Here is a 15264-nt window from a genome sequence, read left to right on the forward strand (position 1 = left end):
AAACGTCTGTTTAGATCTTCTGCCCATTTTTTGATTGAAATTGTTTGTTTTTTTGATACTGAGCTTCATGAAGTGTTTGTATATTTTGGAGATTAATCTCTTGTTGGTTGCTTCGTTTCCAACCAAATATTTCCAATGGGGAAATATTTTCTCCCATTTTTGGGTTGTCTTTTTGTTTTGTTTATGGTTTCCTTTACTGTGCAAAAGCTTTTAAGTTTAATTAGGTCCTATTTGTTTATTTTTGTTTTTATTTTCATTACTCTAGGAGGTGGATCCAAAAAGATATTGCTGTGATTTATGTCAAAGAGTGTCCTGCCTATGTTTTCCTCTAGGAGTTTCATAGTATCCAGTCTTAAATTTAGGTCTGTAATCCATTTGAGTTTATTTTTGTGTATAGTGTTAAAGAATGAAATTAGAACATTCTCTATCTGTGGCTGACAAGTTTTCCCAGCACCACTTATTGAAGAGATTGTCTTTTCTCTATTGTGTATTCTTGCCTCCTTTGTATTGTTTTGCAGTACGCGGGCTTCTCACTGCTCTGGCCTCTCCCGTTGCGGAGCACAGGCTCCAGACGCGCAGGCTCAGCGGCCATGGCTCACGGGCCTAGCTGCTCTGCGGCATGTGAGATCTTCCTGGACTGGGGTACGAAACCATGTCCCCTGCATCGGCAGGCGGACTCTCAAACACTGCGCCACCAGGGAAGCCCCCTAGCCTCCTTTGTAAAATTAATTGGCCATAGGTGCGTGGGTTTATTTCTGGGATTTTTGTCATGTTCCATTGATCTGTATGTCTGTTTTTGTTCCAGTATCATACTGTTTTGATTTAGCTTTGTAGTATAGTCTGAAGTCCAGGAGCCTGATTCCTCCAGCTCTGTTTTTCTTTCTGAAGGTTGCTTTGGCTATTCGGGGTCTTCTGTGTTTCCATACAAATTGTAAATTTTTTTGTTCTGGTTCTGTGAAAAATGCCATTGGTAATTTGATAGGGATTGCATTGACTCTGTAGATTGCCTTGGGTAAGATAGTCATTTTGACGATACTGATTCTTCCAATCCAAAAACATGGTATATCTTTCCATCTGTTTTGTCATCTTTGATTTCTTACGTCAGCATCTTAAAGTTTCTGGAGTACAGGTCTTCTGCCTCCTTAGGTGGTTTATTCCTAGGTATTTTATTCTTTTTGATGCAATGGTAAATGGGATAGTTTCCTTAATTTCTCTTTCTGAACTTTTGTTGTTAATGTATAGAAATGCAACAGATTTGTGTTTTAATTTTGTATTCTGCAACTTTACTGAATTCATTGATGAGCTCTAGTAGTTTTCTGGTAGCATCTTTAGGATTTTCTATATATAGTATCATGTCATCTGCAGACAGTGACAGTTTTCTTTCTTTCTTTCCAATTTGGATTCCTTTTATTTCTTTTTGTTTCCTGATTGCTGTGGCTAAGACTTCCAAAACTATGTTGAATAAAAGTGGTGAGAATTGGCATCCTTGTCTCGTTCCTGATTTTAGAGGAAGTGCTTTCAGCTTTTCACTGTTGAGTATGATGTTGGCTGTGGGTTTGTCATATATGGCCTTTGTTATATTGAGGAATGTTCCCTCTATGCCCACTTTCTGGAGAGTTTTTATCATAAATGTGTGTTGAAGTATATCACTTTTTAAGTAATAGAAAAAGTATTTCTTACAGAAAGAATTTTCTCCAGAATAGTTAATGGAATAGAAAACACTTACCAAATGTAATTGCACTTCATGTGTGCATAATATAATTTAATCCTTCTCGACAATCCTATATGGTAGGAGATAACACTCAAAAGAAGTTAAATATTGGTCCAGGGTCTGTCCCAACATAGAGCCCATATTTTCTCAGCTGTATCAAGAAGTTTTGAAATAAGTGAAAACGTTTTTGATGTTCAAATGGAAAAACTGTTATTTAATGGGGAAATTTTCTTGACCAAAAATGTTTTTGCACCTGAAGGTTCTAAATATACTATACTCGATTGTGGATATAGAGGGAAGAGAGAGTGTATTAAAGCACAATATTTAAGCTAGTTTTTAATTTAAAAAATTCCACTTTAATATAGTTACCACTCAGTTATTTTAGCTTTCTTTTTGTATAGTCTATAACATAGACTTTATATCACCTGAAATAACACTTCAGTTTTTGCCTGTATGTGTGCCTTTGCATATTTGAAAAATTCTGCTTAGAATAGAAGGAAAAGTGACCTATTTTGTGGCCCTCTTACAAATGTCAGACATATACCACATCTTTTTTATTGGAATTATTCTTTATTTTTTTGCTTATTTCAGTTTCTTGTTAGCAGTTGTTTATTTTAAGGAAATACAACATGGAGAATCTGACTAAACTGAAGGTGGTAATTAACATTACAAGAAAGCATTTTTCTTACTAGTTCTTTAAGTAGAATATGAATTCACAGAATTTGAAGATACAAGATTTTGATTTATCTGTTATTTCTTAGGAAAAAACATTACATCAAGAAAGTGTACTTGAAAGATACTCTCTGAAATTATAAATGTTAAAAGACTTATTGAGGACTTGCTATATATTGTACACTAATTTTCATGTATATTAAATTTTTCTTATCTAGGTTCATTAGTGAATATAGCATTCTGTATTAATTTTCTTTTGCTCTCATAACAACTTACTACATACTTAGTGGCTTAAAACAACACACATTTATTATCTTACCGTTCTGTGAGTCAGGAGTCTGAAATGGATTTTACTGGGGCAAAATCCAGGTGTTGACAAGGTTTTTTGTTCCTTTTTGGTGGTTCTAGGAGAGGATCTGTTTCCTTGCTTTTTCTACCTTCTTGAAATCGCCTATGTTCCTTAAATCATGGCTCCCCTTTTACATCCTCAAAACCCGCAATGCCAGCCTTTTTATTGTTTCAAATTTCTCTTGCCTCTCTTCCATCATCCCATCTCTCTCCCTCTTACCACAGCTTTTAGGGACACATGTCATTAGATTCGGCCAACCTGGATAATCCAGGATAATCTCACCATTTTAAGGTTTATAACCTTAATCATATCTCTAAAGTCTCTTGCCACGTAAGATAATATTTTCACAGATTTTGTGATTAGGGTGGGTGCATCTTTAGGAGGCTGTTATTCTGCCAACCATATCAGTTTTCAAAGACTAAAAATATCGAGATAATTTAATTCCAAAGATATTTTACTCTGAAGATAATTTTCCTTTAGTTCACAAGCACTTGACATATTCTCGTAATGCCTAAACTGATGACCTGGATTGAGCAAATTAACTTTTCTACTTTTGTTGTCTCACAGGCTTCTCAAGCTGAACATGCTGGGAACTAAATTCTTCCAAACTTCTTCCTCCTCTCATTTTCAGTATCTTCATAAATGGAGCCATAGTAAATCTATTAGCTCAAGAAAGAAATCTGATTCATCTTTAGCTCCTGTTTTCTTTACCTAGCAAACCATATAAAGTCAGTAAGTCTTTTGACTTCTTCCTAAGTAGCTTTCACATCTGTTATTTCTCTCCATTCCTCCTGCTACTCCCCTTAGCGAAACTAGAGTGATTTATTTCTTAGAGTATTGTAGCAGTTTATGCATATACCTTCTCACTTTTCTCTTCCTCTCCAGATTCATCTCCTGGGTTGCTTTATAATGAAATTTTTCCAGTTCCATGAACAGACCACTTTCACAAGTGGACCTTTAAATATGCTCTTCCTTTTTTTTTTTAATTAATTAATTAATTTATTTTTGGCTGCACTGGGTCTTCGTTGCTGTGCACGCACTTTCTCTAGTTGCGACGAGTGGGGGCTTCTCTTTTTTGCGGTGCGTGGGCTTCTCACTGCTGTGGCTTCTTGTTGCGGAGCATGGGCTCTAGGTGCATGGGCTTCAGTAGTTGTGGCTCGCAGGGTCTAGAGCGCAGGCTCAGTAGTCCTGGTGCATGGGCTTAGTTGCTCCGTGGCATGTGGTATCTTCCCGGACCAGGGCTCGAACCCGTGTCCCCTGCATTGGCAGGCGGATTCTTAACCACTGCGCCACCAGGGAAGCCCTCTTCCTTTTACTTAGAAAAATTTTCCTAAATATACTCTGGGTTCCTTACCAAGCTTTGTACTCAGTTTAAATATCACTTTCCTTGATAATTACCCCTCAACCTGGTATGTTCCTATATTTGCTCTAATAGCACTCTTCATTTTCAGACATATAATTACTTGCTGAATTTGTCTTGTATTCTAGAGTCTGGACTGAAAGCTCCATGAGAACAGGGACTATATCTGTCCTATTCCTAAAATAGTCCCCATATCATAGCCTTAACATTTCTGTGGGTCACTGGAATATATTATCAACAGTGACAGAAGTATTACTCTATTTTGAATGAATACTTTTGCGGTGTTTATTTAAAAATGCCCACCTTCAGCATCCTATTCCTGTACATGTAAATATGCAAAATTTTCTACAGTAGTCACCTCTTTTCTGGTTGTTTCCCTGCTTATGACATATGTCTCCTCAGTTCTAAGTCACCTCTCTTCACATTACCAGCTGTTTCATATATCAGCTTTATTTTCTATATATGTTCTTTTTTTATTAGTTTTCTAAATTTGTTGTCATTCAGTTTTTAACCTTTCCTGATCTGGAACTGGATTCTGAAATGATGTTCTTAATTGTTTTTTTTTTGGTGTTTGTTTGTTTGTTTGTTTGTTTGTTTTTGCGGTACGCGGGCCTCTCACTGTTCTGGCCTCTACCGTTGCGGAGCACAGGCTCCGGACACAGGCTCAGCAGCCATGGCTCACGGGCCTAGCTGCTTCGTGGCATGTGGGATCTTCCCGGACTGGGGCACGAACCCGTGTCCCCTGCATTGGCAGGCGGACTCTCAACCACTGCGCCACCAGGGAAGCCCCAATTGGTTTGTTTTTTACTTTGTATGATTTTTTTTCCTATATCACTGTCTGAATAAATCTTTGATGGTAGCATTTTCCCCCTCACATTCTTTTGCTTTAAATCGTTATTCACATTAGTGTTTGAGTCAATTCATGGACATGGACAATAATCTCTGTCATCATAAGCACCTCTCATTTGTTAGAGCAGTTCCTGAGGATATTTTTGAGAAGTGTAAGGGAAGAACAAGAAGGGAAGAAATAGAAGAAAAAAAGTTGGAGAAGAGAGATGAGATTGGAGAGGGGCTGGAAAATGATGCTCATCAGTGAGGATTCTTGCTGTTGTACAAATAATTCTTGAAACTACTAATCACTGTCAACCATGTTGAAAGTTCCCATTCTTGCTTTAGTGTTTTGGAAATTGACCCTTTATTGTTTTCTATATCTACTCCCTAAAAGGTCTTATTTACTGACAAGGTTTACTTTGTGGTAACTCTTCTAATGTCTTCTATTATCATCACTTCAAAAGTATTGGTTGATACTATTAAGCATAATATTGGTAAAATAGATTATTTTCTTTTTTTAATTAAAATTTTTGTGCCTGGTTCAGTATAATTAAGGTGAATATACCTTATAAGCATGAATCAGTTCTCTTTTATCAGCATTTTATCCCAAATTTAAAGTATTGCCAAATCCTGTAACTTATTCTTAAAGTAGAATCAGAGAGTGATACTCCTGTGAGGGTTCATGACAGAATTTGGCTCATTTTATCCTTTATCCCTCTACTCCTCAATCAAATTTAACTGGGGAAATGACTAAAGCACCTAGAACAGTGCTTTTCATATTTGCATGTGCATTTGAATTCACTGAGGGTCTTGTTAAAATACTGATTAATAAACTGATTTAGTAGGTCTGGGGTGGGACCCAAGATTCTGTATTTCTAAACAGTCTATTCCAGGTGATGCTGGTATAGCTGGTTTGTGAACCACATTTTGAGTATCAAAATTTAGATAGTATCTAAAATAGCTCATGCTGGGTAGCAGTTTTGCCAGTATCACTGCTTAGTGAAATATAGGCTTCAACCTGAATTCATTATTTTGATGCCTATTTATTGAGAGCCTGGGTACCAAACGTAATGTTATATGTTATAGGTAATAAAGATGACTAAGATGTAGTTTTCATTCTAGCCTAATTAAGCACCAGCTAACTTCTGATACTGTATTATTCTGGTTCTCCATGTTCTTTGTTAGATTTCCTTCTGTGTCTTTTTATTGATTACTTTTTCTCATTTCATCTATAAATTTTGATGACGGTCTCTATATTTCCCAAGTTTAATAGTTTTCCTTCTGTTCTTCCTTTACATTCATACTTTGAGAACATTTTTTCTTTGCATTAGATATCAACTCTGTCTGAATTAGTTCCCCAAATTTACCTTCTTAGTGATAGCTCTAGTCTTGTATGTCCAGATTTCAACCCCTATTATGCTGTCCTTTCTTCTTTTTATTCTGTATAATTTAATACTTAATTATGTGGTTATATATAATGCCTGCTCTGTTGGCCTTATATACTATTTTCTGTTTGTTTTTTGTTTTTTTCTTCCAGTTTTATTGAGACATCATTGATATACAACACTATGTAAGTTTAAAGTATGCAGCATAATGATTTCACTTACATAAATCATGAAATGATTACCACAAAAAGTTTAGTGAACATCTGTCATTTCATACAGATACAGAATTAAGGAAGTAGAAAAACATTATTTTCCTTGTGATGAGAACTCTTTGGATTTACTCTCTTAACAGCTGTCATACATAATGTACAGCAGTATTAATTATATTTATCATGTTATACATTACATTCCTAGTAATTATTTCTGTTATAATTGGAAGTTTGTACCTTTTGATTGCCTTCATACAATTCTCCTTCTACCCTCGCAACTCTGATAACCACAGATCTGATCTATTTTTCTATGAGATTATTTGTTTTTGAAGTATAATTGACTACAACACTGTTCTTGTTAGTTCTTGTCACACAACATAGTGATTCAGAATTTCTATACATTTCAAGCTGATTGCCATGACACATCTAATTAAGATCTGTCACCATATAAAGATGTTACATAGTTATTGATTATATTCTAACACCGTATGTTTCATGCCCATGACTCATTTGTTTGCAGCTGGAACTTTGTAGCTCTTAATTTCCCTCCCCTATTTCTTTTCTTCCATATCCCCTCCACATGTTTGTGTTTTTATACTTGTTTTCTAGTCTCATAGCACTGTGGTCAGAAATGTTGCTTAATATGATTGCAGTCTTCTTATGTTTACTGAGACTTGTTTTGTGGCCTACCGTGTGATCCATCCTGCAGAATGTTCCATGGGCCCGCAAAATTTGGATGGAATGTTCTCTATATATCTTTTAATTCCATCTGATTTAATATGTCATTTAAGGCCAGTGTTTTCTTGTTGGTTTTCTGTCTGGATGATCTGTCCATTGATGTAAGTGGGGTTTACAGTTCCCTACTATTATTTTTACCATCAGTTTCTCCCTTTATATCTGTTAGTATTTGCTTTATATATTTAAGTGCTCCAATGTTGGATGCATATACATTTACAATTGTTATATCTTCTCCTTGGATTGATCCCTTAATCATTATATAATGTCCTTCTTTGTTTCTTGTTAGAGTTTTTGTTTTAAAGTCTGTTTTGTCTGAAATAAGTATTGCTACCCCAGCTTCCTTTTGATTTGCATGGAATACCTTTTTCCATTCCCTCACTTTCAGTCTCTGTGTGTCTTTAGATCTGAAGTGAGTCTCTTGTAGGTAGCATCCATATGGGTCTTATTTTTCAGTCACTCTTATTTCTTTGATTAGAGCATTTAGTCTGTTTACATTTAAAGTAATTATTAATAGGTATTTATTGCCATTTTGTTAATAGTTTTGTAGTTATTTTTTGTTCCTTCTTTTGCTCTCTTCCCTTGTGATTTGATGTCTACCTTTAGTGTTATGTTTGGATTCTTTTTTCCTTTTCGTGTGTATGTCTGTTATGGCTTTTTGGCTTGTGGTTAACATGGAGTTTATATATAGCAATCTATATGTATTACATGATTATTTTAAGTTGCTGATTTCTTAAGTTTGAACGCATTCTAACAACCCTGCATTTTACCCCTATTTACCATGCTTAAAATTTTTTGACATCATATATACATCATGTTTTATTTATCCCTTAACTGCTAACAGATATAGACGACTTACTACTTTTGTCCTTTAACCTTTCTACTAAGTTTATAAGTGGTTGATCTACTACCTTTCCTGTATATTTGCCTTTACCAATGAGATTTTTCCTTTCATGATTTTTATATTACTAGTTGTGGCCTTTTCTACTTAAAGTCCCTTTAACACTTTTTATAAACCTGGTTTCATGGTGCTGAACTCTTTTAGATTTTGCTTGTCGATAAAACTTTTGATCTCTTTCAAATCTGAATGATAGCCTTGCCGGATAGTCTTGTTTGTAGGTTTTTTCCCTTTTGTCACTTTAAATATATTGTGCTACTCCCTTCTGGCCTGCAGAATTTCTGCTGAAAAGTCAGCCAGTAGCCTTATGGAAGTGCCCTTGTATGTAACTAGTTGCTTTTCCCTTGCTGCTCTTTTTTTTTTTTTTGCGGTACGCAGGCCTCTCACTGTTGTGGCCTCTCCCATTGCGGAGCACAGGCTCGGGATGCGCAGACTCAGTGGCCATGGCTCACGGGCGCAGCTGCTCCGTGGTATGTGGGATCTTCCTGGACCGGGGCACGAACCCGGTGTCCCCTGCATTGGCAGGCGGACTCTCAACCACTGCGCCACCACGGAAGCCCTCCCTTGCTGCTCTTAATATTCTCTTTTTAATCTTTTTTTTTTTTTGCCATTTTAACTTATTTTTTTTAAAAAAATTATTGAGGTATAGTTGATTTACAGTGTTGTGTTAATTGCTGTACAGCAAAGTGACTCAGTTATGCATATCTACATTCTTTTCATATTCTTTTCTATTATGGTTTATCACAGGATATTGAATATAGTTCCCTGTGCTATACAGTAGGACCTTGTTTATCCATCCTATGTGTAATAGTTTGCATCTGCTAATCCCAAGCTCCCAGTCCTCCCCTCCCCCACTCCCCCTCCCTCTTGGCAGCCACAAGTCTGTTCTCTATGTCTGTGAGTCTATTTCTGTTTCACAGATATGTTCATTTGTGTTGTATTTTAGATTCACATAGAAGTGATATCATATGGTATTTGTCTTTCTCTTTCTGACTTCACTTAGTATGATAATCTCTAGGTCCATCCATGTTGCTGTAGATGGCATTATTTCATTCTTTTTTATGACTAATATTCTATTCTGTATATATATAACATCTTCTTTATCCATTCACCTTTCAGTGAATATTTAGGTTGTTTCCATGCCTTGGCTATTATAAATAGTGCTGCTATGAACATAGGGGTTCAGGTATCTTTTCTAATTAAACTATAATTGTTTGGGTATATGCCCAGGAGTGGGATTGCTGGGTCATATGCCATTTTAATTTCATTGTGTGTTACTGTGGTCCTCTTTGGGTTGATCTTGTTTGGGACTCTCTGTGCTTCCTGAACCTGACCGTTTGTTTCTTTTATCTCATTAGGGAACTTTTCAGTTATTATGTCTTCAAATATGTTCTCCGACCCTTTTCTCTCTTTTTCTGGGACCTTTATAATGTGAGTGGTAGTACACTTGATGTTGTTGTTCCACATATCTCTTAAACTGTCCTCATTTCTTTTTATTTTTTCTTTTTCTCTTCAGCTTGAATGATTTCCACTACTCTGTCTTCCAGTTCACTGATCCATACCTCTGTAGCATCTAATCTGCTGTTGATTCCTTCCAGTGTATTTTTAGTTTCAGTTATTGTATTTCTTCAGCTCTGTTTGGTTCTTCTTTATAATTTCTAAGTCTTTTTGTTAGAAACTTCTAATTTCCCACTGTGTTCATCATTCTCCCTAGTTCTTTGGGCATCTTTATTAAGATCATTATCTTGAACTTTTAATTGGGTAAATGGGTTAACTTCATTTCATTTAGTTCTTCTAGGGCTTTATCTTGTTCCTTTGTTTGGAACATATTCCTCTGTCACCTCATTTTGCCTAATTCTCTTTTTATTTCTATGTGTTTAGTAGGGTGGTTACAGTTCCAATCTTGAGGAAGTGGCCTTCCTTATGAGATGTCCAGTGGGTGCCCAGCAGTGACCTGCCCTCTGGTCATCAAACTATATGCTCTAGGGGTGCCCTGTGTGGGCTGAGTTGGCCCTTCAGTTGTGGCAGGTTGATTACTGTGGATGCACTGGTAGACAGGCTTGCCCCCATCTGGTTGGTTTTCTGACCCTGCATAATGTGGAGGCTGCTGGCTGCTAGTGGGCGGAGCCAGGTCCTGGGGTGGCTGGGTGTGGTACTGGCGGTCTTGGAGCTAGTGTTGGCCTGCTGGTGTGTGGGGCTGTGGCCTGGGGAGGTGGTTCCTGGGGTTGATGTTGTCTGCTGGTGGGCAGAACCTGTTCCTGACATGGGTGGCTGTGAGGCCCACGGTGTCCTGGAGCTGGTGTACATTCACTGGTGAGCAGAGCTGGGTCCTTGGATTTTTGGCTGTAGAGTCCTGGGATTCCTGGAGCTGGTGTCAGCCTGATGGTGGGTAGCGCTGAATCCTGGTGGTTGGCTGTGGGGTCCCAGGGGCCCAAGGGATAGTGCTGGCTCACTGGTGAGTAAGGCTGGGTCACCACTAGGCTAGCTTCTTGGCCTCGGGCGTCCCAGAACTGGCGCCAACCAGCGGGTGGGAGGATCTGGGTTCTGGCACTAATAAGCTAGAGAGAGGATTCCAGAATTGTGCTTGCCGACAGCAGTATCCTTGTGATAGAACAAGCTCCCCAAAATGACTGCAACCAGTGTCCTTGTCCCCAGGGTGAGCTCCAGTTGCCTCCTGCCTCTTTGGGAGGGTCTCCAAGATCAGTGGGTGGTTCTGACACAGGCTTCTTTCAAATTACTGCTTCTACCCTGGGCCTTGGAGTATTTGAGATTTTGCCATTTTAATTACAGTGCCTTTGCCTGTTAAGAGTGGAGATGTATTTCCTGTAGCCCTCAGGTTCTTGTGAAAGTAAGCCTCACTGGCCTTCAAAGCCAAACATTTGGAGGGGCTTGTCTTTCTGGTACAGGAACCCTAGTCAGGGGAGCCCAGTGTGGGGCTCAGACCTGTGGCTGCCTGGAAAGAACCATGCAATTGTAATTATCCTCCTGTTTGTAGGTTGCCCACCGTGGGTCTTGACTCTGCCTTATCTCTACCTGTCTTATTGTGGTTCCTTCTTTATATCTTTTGTTGTGGAAGGTCTTTTCTGCTAGCCTTCACATTGTTCTCATCAATAGTTACTCTGTAAATAGTTGTAATTTTAGTGTGCCTGTGGGAGGAGGTGAGCTCAGGGTCTTTCTACTCCACCATCTTGGCCACTGCCCCTGGTCTTATATACTTTTATGCAGTTCACTTGCTCTATGAGTTTCCTGCTTGCTATGATTTTAACTCCTTCTTTGGATCTCAGAGAAATCTTTGTGTCAGAAACTTAAAAATGCTGGTTTCTTGATTTACTCATGGTCAAGAAAATTTTTCATTACATCTACTAACATCTAATGTTTTAAATCTTCTGAAAATTTCCATTTTTAAACTCATTTTGGTGGTTGTACATCTTTTAGATGCAATATTTATATTAAAATAGCTTCTATTTCTCTGATTTCCCCTTCTTCCTGGTTGTCAGTCTCAAAAACAAAACTAGAATTTATCTGTCCCTTTTCTTAGATCTTTTCTTATCTACCTGCTTTTGTAGTAAAATGAAGTTACTGTTGATGCCAAACCTTTTCATTAGCTTTTTGTTGCTTGCCATATTCATTGTTTTAAAAATTCTTTTTCCTCTTTAAACTCTGTTTAAAGAAACAATCTTTTTTCCTTCATATAGGAAAGATCTCTTTATTGAAAACTTCCTTAAAATATTCTCTTCCATAAATTAGATTGACAAAAATCATGAATTATTTTAAAAAAGAAAAGCAGTAGTTAACCTTTTTTTACATGGGACTTTAGTAGTGGAAGGAGTCATATATTTCATTTTTCCTTTTCAGAGTATACTTTTTTTTTTGATTCAGGAGTATGTGTTAGTTATCAAGCAATGTGAAAAGTTTGCATTTAACTGACAGAAAGTTGTAGATTTTATTGAGAACATGTGACTTTTAAAAAATAGAGATGAAAAGAAGCCCACAGAATAAATTTAAGAAGTTCCTATAATTGAGAGTTTTTTTTTTTATAATCTGCTCTGGTTTTCTGAATATTCTTTGGTGCAGTAGATTTTGAATTGTTTTTATTCTTTATTTTAGGAAGCAAGAAAGGTAGCACCAATGTTCCTCATGCAGAGAATCAGAAAAAAGATAAGGAATGCAAAAAGAAGGGTTTTTCAGATGGGTCCAAGAAGAACAAAATTGTACCTGAAGAATTGACTTCAACTGTCACAAGAAGTCAAAGAATTTCCAGACATCCATCTAATTGGTGGGTGGTAAAATCAGAGCAGAGTAAGTATTTTTATTTGTTATGTTCATTCTATAAGAGCCTCTATGTTTGATTTATACTCCCATTCTCTTGAGAAGAATCTCATGAGGAAAAATTTAAATTGGATCATCAATAGAAATATTAAATCAATTAATTATAAGGATATTTATGAGGCTTTATCATATACAGTATTCTAGATATAGGGATACAGCTGTGGAAGAATAAAACCAAAAATGAAAAATTGCTGCTCTTATAGGACTTACATTCTACTGGAGGAAGATCAACAATATAGATACATAATTCATTCAGTGATGGGTAATTGAGAAAAACAAGGCACATAAAGATTAGAGTTGGGAAGTAAGTGGCAGAGCTGGGAGTAGATAGGAGAATGGAGCAGAATATTGTTTTTGTAAAAGGTAGCAGTAAGAGTTGATTAGGATCTTTCAGAGCACATATACGAATAAAGTGAAGGAGGGAGCCATGTAAATGATTTGGTGTGGAGCATTCCAGACCAAGGGAACAGTATTAGTATAATAAAAGTACTGATGGGCCTTGCTGGAAAAGCTTGAGGAATGTCAGAAAGTCAGTATGGCTGAAGAAGAGAGTAAGCCAGGGCAGATGAAGTCAGAGAAGCAGGCTGTGATAATGAGTTTAGACAAAGTGTATTGGGAAGCTACAGGACAATTTTAAGGAAAAAAGTGACCTGATTGACTTATCTTTTTTTTTTTTTTTTTTGCGGTACACGGGCTTCTCACTGTTGTGGCCTCTCTCGTTGCGGAGCACAGGCTCCGGACGCGCAGGCTCAGCGGCCATGGCTCACGGGCCCAGCCGCTCCGCGGCATGTGGGATCCTCCCCGACCGGGGCACGAACCCGTGTCCCCTGCATCGGCAGGCGGACTCTCAACCACTGCGCCACCAGGGAAGCCCTGACTTATCTTTTAAAAGGATTATTTTTACTGCAATGAAGGGAGGGAACTAGGACTGGGCAAAAATGGAAGCATGGAGAGTAGTTAGGAGGTGGTTGGAGGGAAAAGAATGGAAATGGTTGGATTCAGGATATTTTTGAAGGTAAGTCACAGAAAGTACTGATGAATTGGAGTGAGAACTGGCTTCAAGGATGATTCAGATTTTTCTGCCTGGACAAGCAGAAGAATGGATCTACTGTTTGCTGAGGTGGGGAATGGTTTACTGAGATGAGGAAAGATATGAGAGAAGCAGATTTGGGAAGGATATCAAGATTTTAGGTTGAATATGTTAATTAGATATTGAAGTAGATATATTGAGGAGATAGCTTGATAAAATGAATCTAAAGTTGGGGGGAAGATCTGGGAGGACATATAATTAGGGAGTTATCAATATAGAGGTGATTGTTAAAACTTCAGGACTACTTGAAATCATCTAGTAATAGACTATACTTGGAGAAGAAAGAAAGCTAATAATGAGTCCTGGGAGACTCCAATGTTAGGAGTAGGGAAGAGAAAGGAAGATCCATCAAAAGGACTGAAAAGGAGCAGTTAGTGAGATTAAAGGAAAATGAGGAGAACTTAGGGTTATGGAAGTGAAGTAATGAAAGCATTTTAAGTATTGGGTGATGAACTATTTTAAATAGTGCTCATGGCCTGAATTAGATGAGAGCTAAGAATTGACAATATGGTTTTGGCAACATGGAGGTTGTTGGTCACCTTGATAAAAATTGTTTTCTGTAGAATGATGAGACCAAAAGCCTGATTGGAGGTGGGGTTCAAGGGAGTGTAGGAAGTGAGGTAGGAAAAACAGTAAGATAAAGGGACATAGCAGATGTGGGGTCAAGGGAAGGTGTCTCTCTCTTTTAATATGCAAGATACTACATCAGCTTATCTGCTCATTAAAACGACCTTGTAGAAAGGTAGAGGATAAATATAGGATCACAGTCCTTGTGTAGGCAAGGAGTAGGGTGTGGTCCAGTCCATAGTAAAAGGGTTAGCTCTAGATAGGAGCAAGGACAGTATATCATATAAAAGAGGAAAGGCAGGGTATATGGCGACACTTAGAAATAGGTTGGTAGAGTTGATGGTGCAAAGGTAAATGTTGGGCAGTGGAGACATTGAATAATATCCTCCGAACTGAGAAGGAACTTTGAGACTGAAAAACCAGGTAACTCCATAAAGTACAATTACGAAGTTTATTTTGGTTGTAAAGGAAGGATCAGGTGGTCGATGATCCAGAGGCATTTGCAGCTGCACTCCGCACAGCCAAAAGGGGTACAGGGGGTTTTAAAGGGGCCAGAGCTAAAAATAGATTCTGACTACTAGTAAGAAGCACATCTGCACAGATAGGAACCAGGGCTTTTCCTCCCCTCCGAGGGTCTCATTTAACCATCTGAGTCAGTAAAGGCATTCTTCCAGTTTTCATATCAGATTAAGGCAAGGATAAAAGTTGCTAGGGAACATATCTGGCTTGGGCACATTCCTTTTGAGGAGGCTAAAGCTCAGTCACACTGAGGGGAAGGGGGTGGGACTGTGGGACTAAGAAGGAACTGACAAAATGGAGTCAGTGTAGTTCAGCCACACAGTGAAGATGTACTCTTCAGAACATTTTTGTTTTCTCAGTGGAATAGTAAGCAGGGTCATCAGGTAAAAGTGAAGTGGGAAAGGTGATAATGGATGTCTGAAGTTACCTTGTAGTGATAGGATACAAAGCAAAATCCGCAGAGAAAAGTTACACAAAGTCTGAAGGAAATTGTGTGCAAGCTTCCAAGAGTCTTCTACCAGTGCGTTCATACAGGAGGCACTTAGTTCCTCTAGCTAGTTTTGACAAGTTCGTAAAATGTTGTTTATCAAGGAAGCTCATTAGAGATTT

At 37.9% G+C, this 15264-nt stretch overlaps 1 protein-coding gene across 2 annotated transcripts in view; it reads left to right on the forward strand.

Moving 5' to 3' along the window:
* The window catches only part of CENPC (centromere protein C), a 92272-nt gene that overhangs the window by 39802 nt on the left and 37206 nt on the right, over window positions 1–15264 (forward strand). For both annotated transcript variants that reach the window (XM_081249480.1, XM_081249481.1), the window contains exon 9: window positions 12258–12449. In XM_081249480.1, the coding sequence (XP_081105606.1) occupies window positions 12258–12449 (192 nt within the window). The remainder of the gene's footprint in view (window positions 1–12257; window positions 12450–15264) is intronic.

Source organism: Mesoplodon bidens (genome assembly GCF_964165515.1).
Source record: "Mesoplodon bidens genome assembly, chromosome: 1".
NCBI lineage: Eukaryota > Metazoa > Chordata > Mammalia > Artiodactyla > Ziphiidae > Mesoplodon > Mesoplodon bidens.